The sequence below is a fragment of the Anopheles arabiensis genome, chromosome 3, assembly GCF_016920715.1.
Source record: "Anopheles arabiensis isolate DONGOLA chromosome 3, AaraD3, whole genome shotgun sequence".
NCBI lineage: Eukaryota > Metazoa > Arthropoda > Insecta > Diptera > Culicidae > Anopheles > Anopheles arabiensis.
The window spans coordinates 5,190,767-5,209,359 of NC_053518.1; the positions used below are offsets into that span (position 1 = coordinate 5,190,767).

At 45.4% G+C, this 18,593-nt stretch overlaps 1 protein-coding gene across 1 annotated transcript in view; it reads right to left on the reverse strand.

Annotated features, from left to right (window-relative positions):
* The window catches only part of LOC120900470 (receptor-type tyrosine-protein phosphatase kappa), an 82,932-nt gene extending 64,561 nt beyond the window's left edge, over nucleotides 1-18,371 (reverse strand). The window contains exons 1-3 of the mRNA XM_040307516.1: nucleotides 18,166-18,371; nucleotides 14,995-15,510; nucleotides 4,215-4,860 (exon numbers count right to left, since the gene is read on the reverse strand). Coding sequence (XP_040163450.1) covers nucleotides 4,215-4,261 — 47 coding nt within the window. The 5' untranslated portion in view covers nucleotides 4,262-4,860; nucleotides 14,995-15,510; nucleotides 18,166-18,371. The remainder of the gene's footprint in view (nucleotides 1-4,214; nucleotides 4,861-14,994; nucleotides 15,511-18,165) is intronic.
* Between the last annotated feature and the right edge of the window lie 222 nt (nucleotides 18,372-18,593).

The window sequence follows — 18,593 nt, forward strand, 5'->3', positions numbered from 1 at the left end:
GGAAAATCTCTTTTAGGGACGCTCCCGCCTTTCGGTGACTCTGTTGGCACTATACGGAAACGTTTTAGCGTGGCTTCTGATAGGAAAATAAATACTCGAAGCTTAATGTTTGGTAAAGTATGGCTTTTGATATTAACCCCTTACGTCGGTGTGCATGCAAAACGACAGGGATAACTTCAAAAATATTACTTTCACTTTGGATTGTTTATGCCATCTGCACAGGTGTTTCTGTAGTATCTGCACTTAAAATCCAGCTCCGCTTAAATCCTGTTCCGAATGAATTGTGCCGCACTGTACCCGTTTACAATACCCAATGGGCACAGCAGCACCAGCAGCGGCAGAAGCAGCAGAACCAACAGCTGTATCAAGCACAATGTGGCTGCCTGTGCCGTTGACGACCGACCGGGAGCTTTGCACGGCAATGCACAGTGCGGTCGTAAAGTCTTCGCCTCATGTCCTTCGCCGCAGGCTACCTGGTACAAGACGCAATTTTCCATTATCCGAACGCACTGCACTGTGATCCGGGGGTTCCACGGTGCTGGGCCCTGGTAAAACCGTTAAGACGCTCTGCCACTATCCACAGTTTGCGTGAAGCACTTAAGGTTAGGCACGTGGGACTCGCAGCTGGGACAGGAAGCGGTGAAATTGACGCTACACGCTCGAGAGTGTTAAGAGGCGGAAGCCAAGGGAAAACATTGTCATATAAAAACAAAGCCATTCGCCTAGGTCGATGGTTCAAGGCAAGCCGAGTTAAGGTTTAAAAGGAAAATCAAAAGCTGTTCCTCGCTCGGAAAGCTTCGCTTCGAAAAAACAAAGCTTTGCGTACAGTGTGTGTGTGTTGGAGGAAAATCAAGGCAAACGAGAGTAGAAAAAAAACATCGCTTCACCCAACGGAGCATCAAACTTTTCCAATCTTCAGAAGTGAAAATATTAAATTACGATCGATATGAAATGTTGGTCGCTTTCAGGCCCCAGAATCCGGCCCTTGCTGCACTGCCTGGTTCACCCGTGATCGAACAAAACGGGACGAAAGTCGTTTAAGATTGTTCCCGAGCTATGAATAATGAAGACGGATAAAGATGATAATTTGAAGCAAACGGTGTGCGCTTGTGTGATGTGAGTGTGTGTGAGTAAGTGTTTGTGTGTAGTCATCAAGGCACTCGTTTGGCTTACCAGAATCATAGGATATTGGTTGTGTCACAATCGAGCGTTCAAAGCGGCAAACGCCATAATATGACATCATCTGCTGGCCCGTTGCTGGTGAGTTATGTTTGTCACGCCGACGGCTATAGGACGTCGATGCTACCTTTGAATTCAGCCATAACATCTAGTCCCATCCAAGCCCCTCAACTCCCGTGATGATCACGGGGTAGTGGCAGACAGCTTAATTTCGTAATTCCAGGTAACTCTGTCGAGTCAGCGTTGAATTTACGATCGTAACGCTTACCGAGACGCAGTCATCAAAGAGTATGTATGTGTGTCTTCTCATCGTCATTTGGGAAAGCTACCCTTCAATTAACACTGATACGATCGACTCTTTTACCTGTCCTGTCCTGAAGTGTATGAGTGAAAGCGTTTGAAACGGATTATAAAATCGATATGATTACAGAGGTGTGCTCAGTCTGGAAAAAGAACGAACATAAATCTCATAAAGCGGGTTTATGAAGCGCATATATGTTTTAGTGCATACGATTATAGATCTTCTTATCATCGTCTCATACGTTAATTCCAGAATTACAACAGTGTATGAGCTACAAAAGCCGTTAAAGTATAAACTAGAAAAGCGTAAAGGAGATCTGGCTTACGTGAGAATCGAACCGATGATTTGCTTGTTGTTGCACTACGCGTTGACAATCACACTAAGAAGGCGTCAAACCGTGCAGCCTTTCAATTAGCATATAAGCTAACCTGCTACGGTTTTAACACAAGCAACTCATTAAAGTCTTCATAACGAAGCACTTCTCTTAAATCCATACTTATAAGAAATATTTGTAGCTTTTCCTCTATCTTTTCCTCTATGAAAAATCAATGAACGTGAATAACGAAACTCTCATGAGGATGAAATGAGCAAGGTGCGTTAGCGAACGCCTCATCGATCAGCTTTATCGCGCTGGATGCAAACAAACCCACACACGCTCGTCACTTTTCCCTCGACGGCGTTTGTTGTTCCGGGCGCATATGTTTCATAGTGTATTGAGCAAAAACCAATACACACACTCGCACCACAACACATATTGACTAGGCTTCCTCGCGGAGTGCAATGTGTTTTCTTCCTGTGCATTGTTCGTTTTCTTTTTTTTGCATTTCGACCACTTGCCAGTATTTATGTTGGGCAAACTAAGCCCGCCAAAGTTAGCTCTTTTTTCGCGTTCGCTCTCTCTACGCCCTACACATTCATTACTAAATGCCTTTTTTCTTCTTTGCTGCTTTTTCGATCTCCCCTACCCAAACCGGAACTATCGACTATCAAAGCAGGGCGTTCTTTCGTTCGTTTGGCGTCACCGTCACGGGCAACATGGTGTGGCTGGCAGCGCTAAAGGCGCCGGGAGAAAAATGGACGGCAAAGCAGCAACCAAACCAAGCAGCATGGAGCTGCTGGGCAATGAGCCGACACTATTGGTGGAGAAAAGGGTGTGCTAGAGGAGAGAAAAAAAAACGGCCAAGAATTTGTTGACGCAACGGACAGGGACAATGATTTTATATCTATACGGTACGCGAAGGGAAACCCCGTAGAGTCTCGATGGTCTCGATAGAAAGTATCTAGTCGAGTGGTGTGGAGCCATTTTCTTCCCGGACGCATTCGCTTGTTTGAGTTGAAAAATGATACAATAATATTATTACCGTGGCTGCTCTCTCTCTCTCCCTCTCTGCCCCATTACTGCGTCTCCGTGGTGAGAAGAGGCGTTTCTGGAGCGCCTGTCCCGTGCCCAGGGACAGTCAAGGCTGGAAGGCGTGGCGGCAGCGGAAAATGGCAGTGAATTGCTTGACCCTCGTCGTCCCAGTGTTCCGGCTTTGTGCTGCAAAATATCCGATGAACCGGAAATGGCCCTCGGATGGATGAGCGGACATCGAAAGCATCGAAGCATCGATCGAAGGGAAGCAGCCGCACCGAGCCGTACTGGCTAAGGACCATGGAAGCGGTTCGGTAAAGTGAAAGTTTAGCTTCACGCTGAAGAGCCTTCGATCGAAATCGATATCCGGTGGAGTGAAAATGCTGTGTTCCGCTGCAAATCAGCACTAACTTCTGTTTGTGGGCAGGCTGGTTCATGCCGCATGCCATGCTTGAGATGAAAAAGCGTTGCCACGTGTTCGATCTGATTCGAATACCTCCATTTTTGTGCATTGGGTACTAGTTTACGCTTTCTGTTCTCTTTAACTTTCCATTAAACTCTGCGTATGCGAGCCGAAATTTGATCAGCCGGCCAGAGGTTTAGAGGCAAAAAACAAAACTTCCGTTTGATTGTCGGGAACGGCTGAAACAAAACGCGAAAAAAAGGCGACCATCCAGTGATGTTTCGTTTCGCTTTCATCGCATCGTAGGGTTTGTTTGATGCTGATTTTCTCTTTCCGTGCTTCGTGCTCTAAAGTGAGGTGAAAATCATTGAACCGTTGCGAGCGTAGCAAAGGCACGGGAAAGAAACGATTAGACGGTCTACTGATAACCGGGAAAGAGTAGGGGAGTGGGATACATTTGAGTATTCGCTTGTGCAACATGAGCTGCTCACACCTAATCGATTCTAATCGGCAGCCCTTAAACGGTCTTTTTAAGTAGCCCGAACGTATGTCGGTAAGTTAGCAGGGCAAAAAACCTTCGAAAAGAGCCCACAAAACCAGGCATGAATAAATCATTCGTGATTTAGGAAGCCCTTTAAAAATGGTTCGCTATTTGGTTTTTGGTCACAAAAAGAAACTATATTTGAAAGCTCTTCAATGTGTTACAGATTGTAAATACAACACTAAACACATAATATTTACAAAAGGCAAGCTGAAACAAGTAAAAAACACACACATGAACCTGTAAAATAAGTCGACGAAATATACACAAAACGTAAAGCACGAGCATAAAAACATCAAAAATATGAAATAGACAGACATTCAGAAAGCAGAAAAGAAAAACTTTAAAAACAGATTAAAAACGAGTTAACAGCAAAGGGAGCAAAACAAAATGAACAAAAACTGATATGAAAAAGTAGTAAATTGAATCATTCCTTTACCTTGATCTTTGCCGTCGCTGCTGATTGGACGCCGTCGAGCGGGACATTTTGAAACGCGATGGGTCGTGCGGGGGAGATAAGGTGGAGATGGAGGGCTCGAGCGCGCGCGCTTTTGTCTATGGGTTCAGTGTGTAAGACTGTATATGTGTGAGACTCGGTGGTTTCTGTGCAACTCACTACAGTGAACACGCTGGTGAAGTGAAACGTGGAAGTCGACTGCACGTGTCTGGCGGGAGAGTGGCCCGTTGGCCACTATTTGGAGCTTTTGTGTTAAAGAGTTATCAACTATTTTTTCCCTTTTTTGCTTTTTCACCACTCCGAAGCTTTCCCAACGGACGAAGATTGCAGGGATTGGGATTGGATTATTTCCGTTTTAAATCGTTTCGGTTTTGTTTTCGGTACACTTTATTGTACACTGCCGCCCTTCAACCTACCAGGAGGAAAGGATATGATTGTGTGCTTTCGTGTTATGTACAATTTCTGTATGTGTGTTTTACCGGTCGACTCTTCGGTGCACCGTATGCCCGATCCACGAGCGACAAAGAGGTCAACGAGTCAACGCAACCTCCCGGAATCCGTTTATCGTTTGCACCGTTCGGGCTATAACCTCTCTGGCACTCTTCGGTTTGGCTCGTTTAGCGCGGCGCTAATGGTCGATGCAAAATGGGGGGAACGAGAAAACGGGGAACGAAAAATTAGGACAACCGGTTAATAACTATCGTTACTGGCGCTATTACGACACTGGTCTAGCCTGAACGTCGGCCAAACTGCGGGGCGGAAGTTTTCGTCGCATTCTCTCGCTATCTTTGTGCTTCGTTTTACACACGACGTGGGGCATTTACAGCGTTTTGTTAGCGGTAATAATTAATACATTTCGTACGGAAAGTATTGTTCCTTTTGGAACTCTCTACTTCTATTAAATTGGAATGTTTTAGAAGATATTCCGAGCGAAATTATTCCATTAAAACTGCTTCTCGATTAAGGCAACGACGAACTGAATGGCCCGAGTGTTCCACCCAACGACAGAAGGAATGTGTGCCCGGAAACGATCCAACAAAACAAAGGAAAACAAAGAGAAGAGAAAGAGACGAAACACTCGAAATGAAAAGGCAAGAGCAAAGGCGACACAGAAGAGGAAGAAATACGTAAACAGAGGCATCCGGAAAAGGTTTCCCACCAGGAAAAGTCACAAGAACAATATACAGTTCGATCGTTTGTTTGTTTTGCCAATAAGTGCGCCTCAATATCAAGTCAAATGTGTTGCTTTGCTTGTGTATGAATAAATCTATCTCTGTAAGACGGGGGGGACCATGCTTTGTTCCGTTCTATTTGTCTCTGCTTGTAGTGCTCCTTCATCCTGTTTCCTATTCATCCTCGAATTCTCGAACGTCTATCTTTCCCCACACATACGCATTACCGCACAAGATCTAATCTGTCCCATTCATACTTGTCTGCTGCTTGTTGTGCCTGCTGTGAAACAACTACAATCGATGCTGCGTATTGTACGTACGTCAAGTGAATCATTCCCGCCGAGTAAGTATGGCGAGGGTTGTGTGCAGGGATGCTATTTTTACGAAATGGATCGTGAAATTGAGCAAACACAAGTTCTATTGAATTTATTCTTGCTCATTCGGCGCTAGATTGAATGCAAACACATGTGAGCGAGCTGGTAGAGGAGACCTTGCTATGTCTTCCTTAACCCATTGGTACGGGGAGCAAATGTTTTTCACATCATTTATCTCGTCCAATGTAAGGAAGAAGACGTACATTTGCTTGATTTGTTGTTGAGTGTTGTTCGGTGTTGTTACTGCAGAAATGGGTTTATTAGAATACATTTAGCGCGCCGAACAGTTGCATCCGGTGCGAAATGCCCCTGAACCCTGCGCAATGGTAATTGAATGTAAGCAATGCTGACACGGGAATGGGAAATGGGAATTAATTTGATCATTATTTTAAATCCATTACTTGTTTGCCTGCACTTAAAAGCGGTGGTGCGTGTTGCCGTTTTTCTGCCCAGCGCATTAAACCATAGGGCGTTGGAGTGGAGTTTTGTGAAAATGACAGTTTACAATCGCGTTAGCGCGCATAAATTGCAAACAGCTCTCATCTCGTAAGTTGTGGGGGGGGGGTATTTCAAGTACAAACGGTTACGTTAATCTGTCCCAGTGGCGTAGACTTATTTTGTGCAGCGGCGGGCAAAACTTTCCATATGAGCTTTCGATGATGGAGAAAAGGAGGAAGGAGTAGCAAATGTTGCCTCGAGGAGTTGCTATTATGAAAATGTAATAAAAATATCTCAAACTCAGCCTTTTCAAGCTTCAAACTTTTCTCTTGTTGGGACGGGTGTTTGTAGGTGTGTACGACTTCGGGAAAAAATCGGGCTTTTAAAGCTAAAGTTCGTCGCTTTAAGATTAAAAAAAAAAAAACACTGCTTTGACTGCTATAAATCAAACACTTAGCATCCAATAAGCACTGGTGGTAAATCGTTAAATTAGCTAGACAAAGAACCCCTCATTACGGTTCAAAAGACATGCCCCACCATCCAGTCGAACCAATCCCCCCCTCTTTCGCAGATACCCATGTACAGTAAATCATTAAAATGAGTCCCACGCTTGGCCGTCGAAACAAGGCCGGTGCTAATTTGTCTACATTTCTCCAAAATAACACAAAAAAAACTCACGCCCCATAAATATCCTATCGCCCTATTCTCCCCAACCATTCCCCTTCTAGGCTACACCACGTCTCACCAAAACTAAACGAAGCGAACGTGTGTATTTCGTGATTTTCTTTCGTACTCTCCAGCTGCAGCAGCAGCAAACATTGCCGGCTGCAAATTTATGGCAAAGGTGGCTTGTGCGGCACACACACACACAACGGCGCAACTATTCGCTTTTAAAAGGTCCCCGGAGGGTTTGGCTTCGAGGGAAGATTGTTACTGTCGGCGAAAGAGATATATTGCCACGTTGGAGGGTGGCTGGTAGCATCGGAGTGAATCGTTTTGCAGCGAAACAGGCACCAGATTGATTTTTCTTGTGAACACTCGCGCCGGGTTTAGAGAGGTGTGTGTGCTGATGTTTAAGATTTTATGCTCTTGCTGTGAACTTAAAACACAACAGTATAATGGCATATTCTTTCATCAAAACTGTCTCCTGCATCGATGGAAGTGAAATAGAAGACGACATGACAATTTCAAACCCCATGCTCTACATCCTTTGTGCTACGTTTCACAAAAGCTCCCAAAAACAGCCAACCCACACTGATTACGGTGAGAAAATGGTGGTACACAACATAGTTAAGGTGCGGTGCTCATAATTTATCCAAAAAACCGGGCGACCCAGAAGCATCGCAGCAAAACTCACGCTGCGATAGAAACAACAATTTACCTACCGCTACACCCCTTCACGCTGGTAAGACCATGGATGTGTGTGTCGCTTTTCCGTGTCCAAGCACCGACTTTTGAAACTCTGGGTGGGTGGTTGGATCCCCTGCCCGAGAGTCCTTTTTCACACCTCCACGAGCACTCATCCTTCCGCCGAACCGACAACGGCGCTGGTGAAGCGGAAGGAAGTCAAAGTCGATGGGAGCGCTTGTGGAAGAGCTTGTAAGCCTGCGGGGCGAAGGAGGATGCGAGGACCACGGGGGCTCGTGGTACGAAAACAACCTGAAGCAACGATGGGACACTATGTGCAAACACACAAACTCACCTTTCGAGGACTTTCGGACCGGGGAGAAGTGTGAACATTTACAGGTGAGAAAACTGTCCCACCCAAACTGTGCTGCTGGTGGGACGGAATAGACATTAAGCAGGAGCTGCACCAGTGTGAGGTCTGTGTGGGGTGGTAGGGCCCATTTCAAGTAGTTTCAGGTGACAGTACTCCGTCATGGTACACCCATTGTGCAGCATTCTCGCCCAGCATATGCAAGACACCGTTCCTTAGCGAACAACAAAGGATGTGTTTTGCTTTCTCCCTCGAAACGGTGTGCGTCAGAAGCGAAAGACGCATCATCTTGCGTTGCTGCTAGGAACATATTACACCGGGAGGTCACGGTCAATGGCATTAGAAAAGGGGATCCTTCCCTTGACGGTCTTCATCAGTGAGCTAACTCTTTAAGCATTTGCGCTGCTGCGCTATTTATTTTGCTTCGCGTTTAATTACTTGCAAGATGTAAAAGCCGATCTGTCTTGGGCAATTTTTACACCAAAACAAAGCGTCGTTCCGCCCAAACGCATTCGCGGTTTTATTTGCTTACGAGGCAAAATAATCAAACCCAGACGCCCGTACCCTACCCTCTTTGCGGTGGAGAGAAGAGGTTTTTGCAGGTGCCTTGGGTCTGCTCTCTGGTCTTTTGAGCAAGACAAACCGCCCCGTGACTATTCTTAGAACATTCAACCAGTGGGGCGGACAGGAACAGCAGTGACGAGGGTGGAGGGGGATGATGGGACTATGTTTCCACATCAATCCGTCGACACCCTCGGTCCTCGGAAACCCTGCAACGCAACGCAACGCGACAACAATCCATCCTTCAACCCAGATGCACAAACACGGCACCGACGCAGTGACGGATGATGCAAAAACGGAGAGATTTTGTCTTAAAACAACAATAATAATAATAATAATAATATTAATAATAATAATAATAATAATAATAATAATAACGAAAGCGTATGGTGGACTGGTGGAAAACATTGTTTAACGACGGACGGTGTGGTCGTACGAGTTGGCAAACGGTGCGCCACGTACCGCAAGCGGCCACCTGCATCAAAAAACCACGCTGACCTCCACACCACGAGAGCACGGGCAAAAATCGCATTGCTTGCAACAAGAACGGAACACCTTCTCCCGGCAGCAGCAGCAGGAGTGGATGATGTCGCAACGGGTGTTTTTTTTTTGTAGCAGCAGCATCCGGTCCAACAAGCAGCAGCCGGCAGGGTGAATAATTCGTGGGATTAGCAAGTTTAAAAATAGTTTTGACAACAAATCCTTGTGCCACGCAAGTAACTATGGCCGGCGTACCGTGCATGTGAGGAAGCTGTACTAGAGGGAGCAGTGCAGGATGTGACCCCGACTCGGGGAAAGACCTTCCGCCAGTCCATGCGGCGAGTTCAAGTGCCGCCCGGTTGGCCCTGTTTCGCTTCAAATGAGTTGAGTTGTTATCTCGCGTGCAAGGGAGGGTTTTAATTCGTCCAATTAACTTTTCGTGATGATTTTGAATTAATTTCGAATAAAACACCACATTAATTGCATAGTATTTGTTATCAACTCAATTTAAAAGTACAACATTAAACAGGAGCCATCCGAAACCTCGTAACAAACCGGATTTGTTTTCCAACTCAAGCAAATGCCATTGCAAATACAATCGGCACAGTGCTTTGGAGGCGTTCGTGCACAGGCAAAACACAAATTTATAATGCTGATTGGGCCACCTGATATACACATTTACAGACGTGCCGATTCAACACACACCTTCCGCCCTGATTCCCCTCTGTATATTGGCAAAAGAACACACCTTGGCTTGAACTAAACCATTCGGCTTGACTGGGCGAGTTTTGGCAGAACCATATCGGGAGAACCACCATTATCCGCGTGTGTGTGTGTGTGTCAGCAACAATTGCTCCCGGGCAGATGAATGAATCGGCGAGCGGGTGGTCATGGTGGGTGGTGTTGGTGGCGTTATGAATAGGCCGACATTTTGTGCAAAAGCCCCGCGCACGGCACAGTAGAATACAACCACCTGTTGAGCTTTGCTCGGGTCATGCACACCCGAAAGGAGGAGGGGTAAGGGTGATGGAAATGGAAAAGCCTTAATCCTTGCTCTACTCCCTTTTACCAACACACACACACACACACACACACACACACACACACACACACACACATGTATACACAGTGTGCATGTAGATTGAGAAGATGACAAAGTTTTCCATTTGACTTTTGAGCCCAACACCAAAACCAAAATCCATTGAAGCGGCAGCGTACGTATAATGATTAAAAGCGGATTAATGACTAAATCGGTCTTTAATAAGTCTTTGCTGTATGAGATGGCCCTTTTTTGTGTGTGCTTCAACTTATCCTACGATTACACTACTAATTGGATAGAGAACGAGCAGGTTTAATGTAGTTAAAATTTACTCGCCGGTTGAGAAAAGATCACACACTCATACACTTCAATCACAAAAGAACAAGCTGACGAGTGACGAGCGACATTATTTTGAAAGGAAAAGAAGGAAAACAAACCAAGAAGCCGAGTTTAAAAATAACAACTCGAAATAAATCTTTTGCAAAATTGCCCGCCTATTGTTGAGCCAGGCTGCCCAGTGCCCAGTGGGCCGGTTTGCCTGCGTGTTGCTACTGGTAGTAGTTAATGTACCAGCTCTAGTTGGTGAGACGGGCAGGAAAGGATTGTTGCTGTTTTAAATCACCCATCCCCTGCTGCTCAAATTGCTCTGATGATATTTGACAAAAATATCAAACCGCGTGCGCACATGGGACACGGGGGAGATTTTGCAAGGCTTTCCTTTTGCCAACGATTTAACTGCGCTGCGTTTCGCCGTTGAGAGAAATCAGTAAAAACAGATTTGCCGAACGAGAACGCACGTCGCCCAAACAGGGGCCAGGGGGAGGTGGAAATAAAACACACAATAAACAATTACGCTACATGATAGGAGGGGTACAGGAGGGAAGGTCGCTGGTTTTCTTCGGTCTAGGATAAAAAAGTACTGTAAAGAAGGGAGATGCCTTCATGGCGATTTTATTTTCATCGTCGCCATTTTCGAGAGCTTAAAGGTGACATTCTTATGCAGCCGGGGAGCAGATGGATGGTAAGATAAGATGCGAACAAGTTATTGTGTCGTGGAACAAAGAATCAAGCGACACAGCCACAAAAGACGATGAACTGTTTACGTTGAAAGAGCTACACAGCAGAGTTCAGTGGACAGGCGTTGATTGAAAGTAAAAATTAATGGGTAAAGGTGAATGCTATTGATTGCTTTAGCTGGCATTTTATAACCTTTTAATAAAAAGCTTTTGGGTATGTTGCCTTTTATCACTCTCGTTTTCATCGAAAAAATCAAAACCCAACGCCTTAACAAAAACAGATTTCGAATGTGTACCAATTGTGTCACAGATTTTAATTGGCCCCACAACAACCGCACCGACATATCCCAATATTGTTGTGCCCCGAAAACCGTCACAACCATTTCGCTCACTTTTGACCAAAAGTTGAATTGCTTTGGGATGCACAATACTACAACAAAAAGCAGTAACCCCTATGCAACTCCCCCATGCCGTACAACGATTGCTTCCTGAATAAGCTAATCAGATCCTGACATTGATCAAATTTGTCATGTCACGTTTTGTCGCACGCCTGCCTTGTCCGCTTGCGCTTCTATTCCACCAGCACGCCATCACACCGATGACCGATTGGAAAATCAAATTCCAACCAACCGGCTGTCCAAACGGCTGCGCCCCGTAGGGACGTACGAAACTGTGCTGTAGCTGCTGTGCTGTAAAATATGCATGTGCGCTTTGAGCGTGCTAGGTCAGGGTACAAACGTGTGCGCGACACGCAACTGGGAACTCGGTTTTTCTACATTTTAAGTTATATGTTTTTGTGCTGTTGTTGCTATCGCTCAACCCTCAACACACGACAGCTCCACCTCAAATCACTACTCGCCATGTTGTTTAGTTAGGAGGAAAATAATAGCGTAGCAGGTGGGAAAAGGAGAATGCTTCACGTGTGTCTGTGTGTAGAATATCTAGCATCAAACGTTTCTTTTTTTCTGTTTGATTTCTCTCCGTTTGAATCAACAAGCACTAAGCTCGAAAGAAAGAGTGAGTAGGAAAGGTAAGCAGAAGCGCAAGAAATAAAAGGGAAGGCAACATTTAGCGGGTCTGAGAATGCGGAAAATCAGGGGAAAAAGATTATGTGACAAGTGACAGCCATCAGCGAATCCGGCGAAACGATTTGATTAGCACAACTGCCACTGCGTGCAGTAGTATATGTGTGTGTGTTTGTGTGTGCTGAAGCGGAGAGGAAAGGGTGCTCAAAACGAAGCAAAACGTGTAGTTGAAAATAGAACAATCAAGCAGCATAATGACCCGTATGCGATTGTGAGCGTTTGCGCGCAGAAATTGTATCATCGCACGTGGAAAAAACGGTTTCAATTTGTTTTACAATTTGACTAGAATTTTGAACCAAAAAGCAAGTAAGTTGAAATAAATAAACAATACAGAAAGCGTTTATTTGTGTGCAGGGAATAAACAAATTTCCCAAACACTGCTCCCAGCATGCCGATGGAGACGCCTGGTGGATGACACGCAGCACGCGCAACCATCATACGCGCAAGGGCGAAATGTGCAATATCCACTCCGCAAAGCAAATAAACTGCACAAAAGCGGCTTTTGACATTTTGTGATAGATCAAGCTCAGCGTTTAGTGGATTGAAAGCAACACACAGACACACACACATACATGATAGTGTCAAAGAAAAGTAAAAAGCAAAAAAGATCGGAAAAATAAAATGCTATCAAGCGTGGAAAATAAATTGAATTTTATGCTTATGTAAATATGTGAACTCATCGGAAATATGGGCATGAATAGAGCCATCCATTGACGATGAAAATGAGTGGTTCCAAAAATAAATCTATTCCAAAAACGGCTCTCTAAGGTACGAAGTCAATGTGTTATTTCTATTTACGAAAGGCATGCAAATATTATGCTAATTTTACTTTGCCATTTGCGTTTTTTTTCTTTTCTCATTTAGAAACAGCAAGTCACGAGCTTTGCAACGTTAAGTCAGCACCAAAAAATCTTGCCGATCTAGGACAACGGCAAGTGGAAAGACAATCCCCCCGTTCATTGTCCTCCAATTGCAGTTATTTGCACACATTTTTCACTGCAAACAATTTTTGCAACAGAATTTATTCGTTTCCCCCATTTCCAGGAACAGACACAATCTACATTCATAACACCACGCGGTTCGGCAATGTTTTCTCTGCCCAGTAGTACTACCCTCCCCCCGTCCGTTGCGTCATCCCGGAAGGAATGTCGACCCGCCGCCGCCGCCGCCGTGCTACGAAAACGCACCGAAATGGAAGATTTATGGTCGTTCGTCGAAATTGAGCGATTCAAGATGCCATCTTCGCTGCCGAATTTAGCTACCCAAATTGGCCAGCACCGCCAGAACGAACCCTCGTGTGAGCACGAGTGAGACAGAAAGAGAAAGAGAGTGAGAGGCTGGAAAACGGATTTTTCCATGTATCGAAACACACTCACAGGTCCCTAAACAACTTTACCCCCCTCACCAATCGCTTCTCTAAACAAAACGACGTGAAGTGGAAAATCGAAACCAGTTTTCCATGACTCAATCGGGTGGCCTTCACACGATCCTGGGGGGCCGACCGGGCAGCCATTAGCTGGCGGCGGGACGGGTCTCCGTGTATTGCTTAACCCTCGCGCCCACGACGAGTTCATTGAACGCGACCAAGCTACCGGCCACCGGGTGTGTGGGGCGAGAGCGCGGATCGACAAAATTGATCGATTTCGTATTATGCTCTTTTACGACACATGTAAGCGGAAACATTTGCATGTGAATATATCGAACCCGTCGGGGTTGGGTTCACCGTTCATTCGCCGTTGGCTCGCTTTTTTTTGTTTGTTCCGTTCGGCCGTCCTTTTTCCGTAGCGTTGGGAAAAGACAGCCACATATAGCGGACAGGATCCGGAGGCTCCACCAACCTCAACACGGTGGTGCTCACGGATGAAACACGAACGTACAAGCAGAGCGCATTGTTTTGGGGTAGGATTATGTGGTCGCTGCTTTGGACGGAGGTCGCCATCGTTTCGCCCCAAGGCGCGGCAGTGTGTGTGTGTGATAAAGTTTCCCGAAAAAGCTTTCATCCGATCAAGGCCGCGATGGGAACACATTATCATTCGATTAGCTGTCAGAACATTTGTCAGGATTTACTCCACGGGTAGCATCATCGTTGGGGCTCCCAGTAGGCACGAGATGTATTATGGTAATGTAGATGGAACAAAAGGTCGCTCTTTTAGGATAAAGTGTACTGCAGATAGTGCTGATACAAGCTTAACGTGGGAGAAATCCTCTGTCTAGTTTTTTGATAGGATATTTCCCTGCGTTTGAACCTCTAGTATACTTTATAACCTCTAATAGACTATTTTTTCCCTTGACAGTGATCTCAAACTCTCAACAAAAATATTTAAATTTGAACTATAAGATATGAAAATGAAACTGACACAAACTAAGCTTCTGGAAAGAGTAAACTATAACGAAAGCACCTCCAATCCTAACACTTACACCTAGCATGGGAACAATTTTGGAACCAGTAAAGCAATAGACAAAAACAACAAGAGGGAAAGCACTTTCGGGCACAACAAGAAACAAACGAACGAGACCGTAGCATGTGTTGCAACATTGGGTAACTCGGGTTGCACAGGTACGTATATTCATTCAAGAGTGGAAAAAGGTGGCCATTTTCTTGAACACATTATAATGTGAACGTTCTTGAAGTAGCAGAATGGAAGTAATGAAACAATTGAAAAGGCTACGTAGTAGAACATGACAAAACGGTAAAGGAGATCAATCAATTAAAACAAGAAAGAAACAAAGAAACGAAACGAAAGAATAATAACGATCACGAACGACAAGAAAGCAATTCAAAAAAGGGGGAGGAAAAAAGAAAACAACAACAGTAAACAAAAACACAAGGTGACGAAAGGAGGTGAAATGCTTTCACAACACAATATTGGTTTTTCATACATTTTGCTCGGCCGTTGATCGACGCTCAGTCACGTCGCCTAGAGTGTGGTGATGAAATGAAGGGTGGTCCTCCCCGTTTTCTGTGGACTGCTTTCTAACACAACTGGTTGCACTCTATTTTCGAATCTATTTCACTTCCGACGCTGAGATGCAAACTAAAATGCCCATTCCCCTTTACGGAGAGCACATTCACGCACTTGCACGCACAAACACAAACACACTTCGCTGCACACCTGCTGGTGGGACACTTCTAAGCACGGGTTTGAAGACAAATAAACCCCCAGAAACTAATTTAATTACACTCAGCTTGGGGAGCGAGCGTGAGTGCTAAAGGCAAACACAAAATAAAATGCAAAACGCGGGGTAAAAACAGCTTCACTAAACGTTGCACTCACGCACAGTAATATTCTTGTGTTAAATATATATAAAACACTTGCTTTCTTTTCTATATCACCTTCTTTAGTATTGTATTCTTTTGTTTCCACTGTCACCTCACAGCACTGACGGTTGTTTGGCCTGCGTTAGATAAAATTCTGATTAAACACCTGTGACGCCCCTGTTAGGTCGACAAATGAGGGGGACACTTTTCCCTTTTTGCCGCAAGCGCCACCAACGAATTTTTCATTCAGCGAATGTACTGACCACGCGACTCACCCGCTTCGAATAGTGAACTTTACACACCACCAGCCAGCAGCAAAACCCTACTACTGCTCGAATGGGAGCTGATGTTACACACCGAAACCTCTGCCGACACTCTCCGGAGAACGATGAGGAGCGCACGAAGATCATTTCGCTCTTGGCGTACGATCGTTCTCTTCTCTGAATTTTGACACGTTTTATCCCAGCTCTCTGTGGAAATGTTTTTCGCCTTTCGTTGAGTCCCTTTCCCTGTTCTACATATTCTTGATTATTTATCATACAAAAGTAGAAAACATACGACAGCTCTCGATCTAATACTCATGCACAATTCTAGGGAAATAACATTAATTACCCTTCACGCGATCGTTCGTAGCGACGATTTCTCCAACCATCTCTCTCGCTCTCTCTAGAGAGCAAACGAGAGGTGGTCGCACAAACAAGAAAAGCAAAACTACCGAAAGAGCAAAACACAGAGTTTGCTCTTGGTGGTAAAAAAGGAAAAATGAGCATACACGAACGAACCGCACGCCATCGTGGAGGGCTGAGGATGAACGGATCGCGAAAATATTTTTTCCCGGGGATTTCCCACCAACACGAAGCGGAAGATGAAGACGAGAAGAAGAAAAAAGTAGGCAGGAAGAGGTGGTGGGTAGAAGAAGAGGGGCTTAGCAAAAAACCCGTGAACTGAAGGGAAGAGAGAACACAGCCATGCCAAGGGAAGTGGGACACAAGGGGTAAAAACAAATATTTTCACTTTCGATTGCAATCGCCATCGTCAGCGAACATCGCCGTCGTCGTCGTCGTCGTCGTTCTGGTTGCCATTCGATCAAAGTTTGCTTCCGTTGGTTTTGAGGGGGTAGAGGAGGACTGTGCTGAAGTATTAGAACGGGGTGGCATGCGGGGTATTAGTGTGTATGTTATGAAAATTCAGAAAAGACAAGGCAGAGAAAGATGGCAATGCCTAGGGTTACGCACATTTGGCGCCAAAGAGATGATGCTATTAGGTGGATGTTTTTCAAGTGATAGTAAATATAGTAAGAGGAAATTGTTTGTAACATGATTCAAGAGGCATTTGTTCAAACATTCTTTAGCATTGAACAATGCATTTCGACAGTAAGTTAAAGTGTTCAGCGCAAATATTGAAGTCATCCAACGGGAAGTTATTGGCTTTATAAAACTCCCAATAAATAAAAACGACTAATGAGGCAAACAAGATCTGTGCCTAGATGTATCTGGCACTTCGGATCAGCATTCGCAGCAGCGCGGCAGAACGGTTAGGCAAAATGGTCGGGACAGGGCACGCTTGAAAAGGCCGAATGGTATTTATAGAAATGCGCGTCTACGGTTTGCTCATTCTCTGTGTGTTTCCCCCCCCCCCCCCCGCATTCAAACCGGGCCACAACACCAGCTACTCGTACTCGGTGTGTACTACGAACGAAATACACGCACACACACACACACACCCTTAAAGGAGATCTTCCCCATGCACCACACTGTACGATCGGTTACGAACGAACGAATACTCGATCGATTGTTTGCGAACTGTTCACTAATAAAGTCCATCTGTGTGTATCTCCCTAACATTTGGGAACTGTGAGCTGTCAGTTTTGACATTTCTACTAAACTACTACAATTACAACAACATTGGATAGGGAGGGGATGGTTACTAATCCTCGTCTTGCACAAAGATACCCCCCCTCTTGTCGCGCACGGATACACGCACACACATGCACTAGCACAGTATTTGACAGTTTACCGGGTAGTGTGTTTTTTCCACTGTGGCTTTCACGCAAACACTTGCTTAAATCGTGTCACCATCTTTTTCACCCCCTTTCGCTCCCAAAAACGGGAACGAAGATGAATGAAAGATGTTTTCCAAAGAGTTTTTTCTTCTAGGCACGGACACCTACACACACACACACGCGCACACGTGCTATGGTACATATTAATACACCCATTTGGCCCTCGTATTGTATGTTAGCGCACTGCTCAACGCGCCCGACACACGCATTCGAGGGAGAGGGGAAAAAACCCCTCTTTGCAGGCAGCATTCTACCGCAAGGAATGTGCTCTTGCCAACTGCGGCACCTCATTCAGGTGCCGCCACATGGTGCCGCCACAAAACAGAACGAGTCAAAAGTGTCAACACACGCAAGCAGGTTGGTAGAGAACAGAAGCAGAAGAGCTGCTCGACGGGAGGCAGCAATTCGAGAGCAAATTCCTGTGTGACCTGGTACTTCTTCTCATTTTTGCACTTAAAAAATTACTTTCAATCTAGTACGGTAGGCGTCTCTCGATGATGTGTGCAGGAAACAACACCTACTAGACCCTTGTTGGCAAGCCGGGATCCTTGAGCCGTAAATATCGGAGAGTCCGTGGTCAGGTACACTGGCTGATTCTGTTACCGCACACATACACACACACACATACACGCACGCATACAGTACGTAGATGGATTCTACGCTGCCCTAATCACTCTCGGTTGGTAGAAGAAAAGCATCCCCTAGACAGCCACAACACTTCTTCGTTCACCTTCGTTCTTCTGACTCTGCCGAGGCAACGTCTGCTTTGGAGGAAAGGTCGTGCGCTTTGCTTTGTGTAAGTACACTCCGTTTCCTTGCTGCTGCTACTGCTGCTGCTGCTGTTGCTGGATGACAATTGCAAGTGGCTAACGCTCCTTGTTTCGAGTGCCGGGAATGGCGTAACGCGACACTGCGATGCACGTCCGACGCATTGAAACACTCACGATCTACTGAGTGAGCGTGTGCGGAGTGCGTGGAAAAAGATTCCGAAACCATCACCAGAAAACGCGACGGGAAAATCTTCCGTCCAACAAACACCACTACCACTACTACTACTACTACCAGCATCAGAGCATGCTGCTGCTCCACTCGCTCTCGCTCTCTTTCTCAGCACAGAGCACAACCGTCTCGATCGGTCGGTTTTGTGTGAGAGATGCT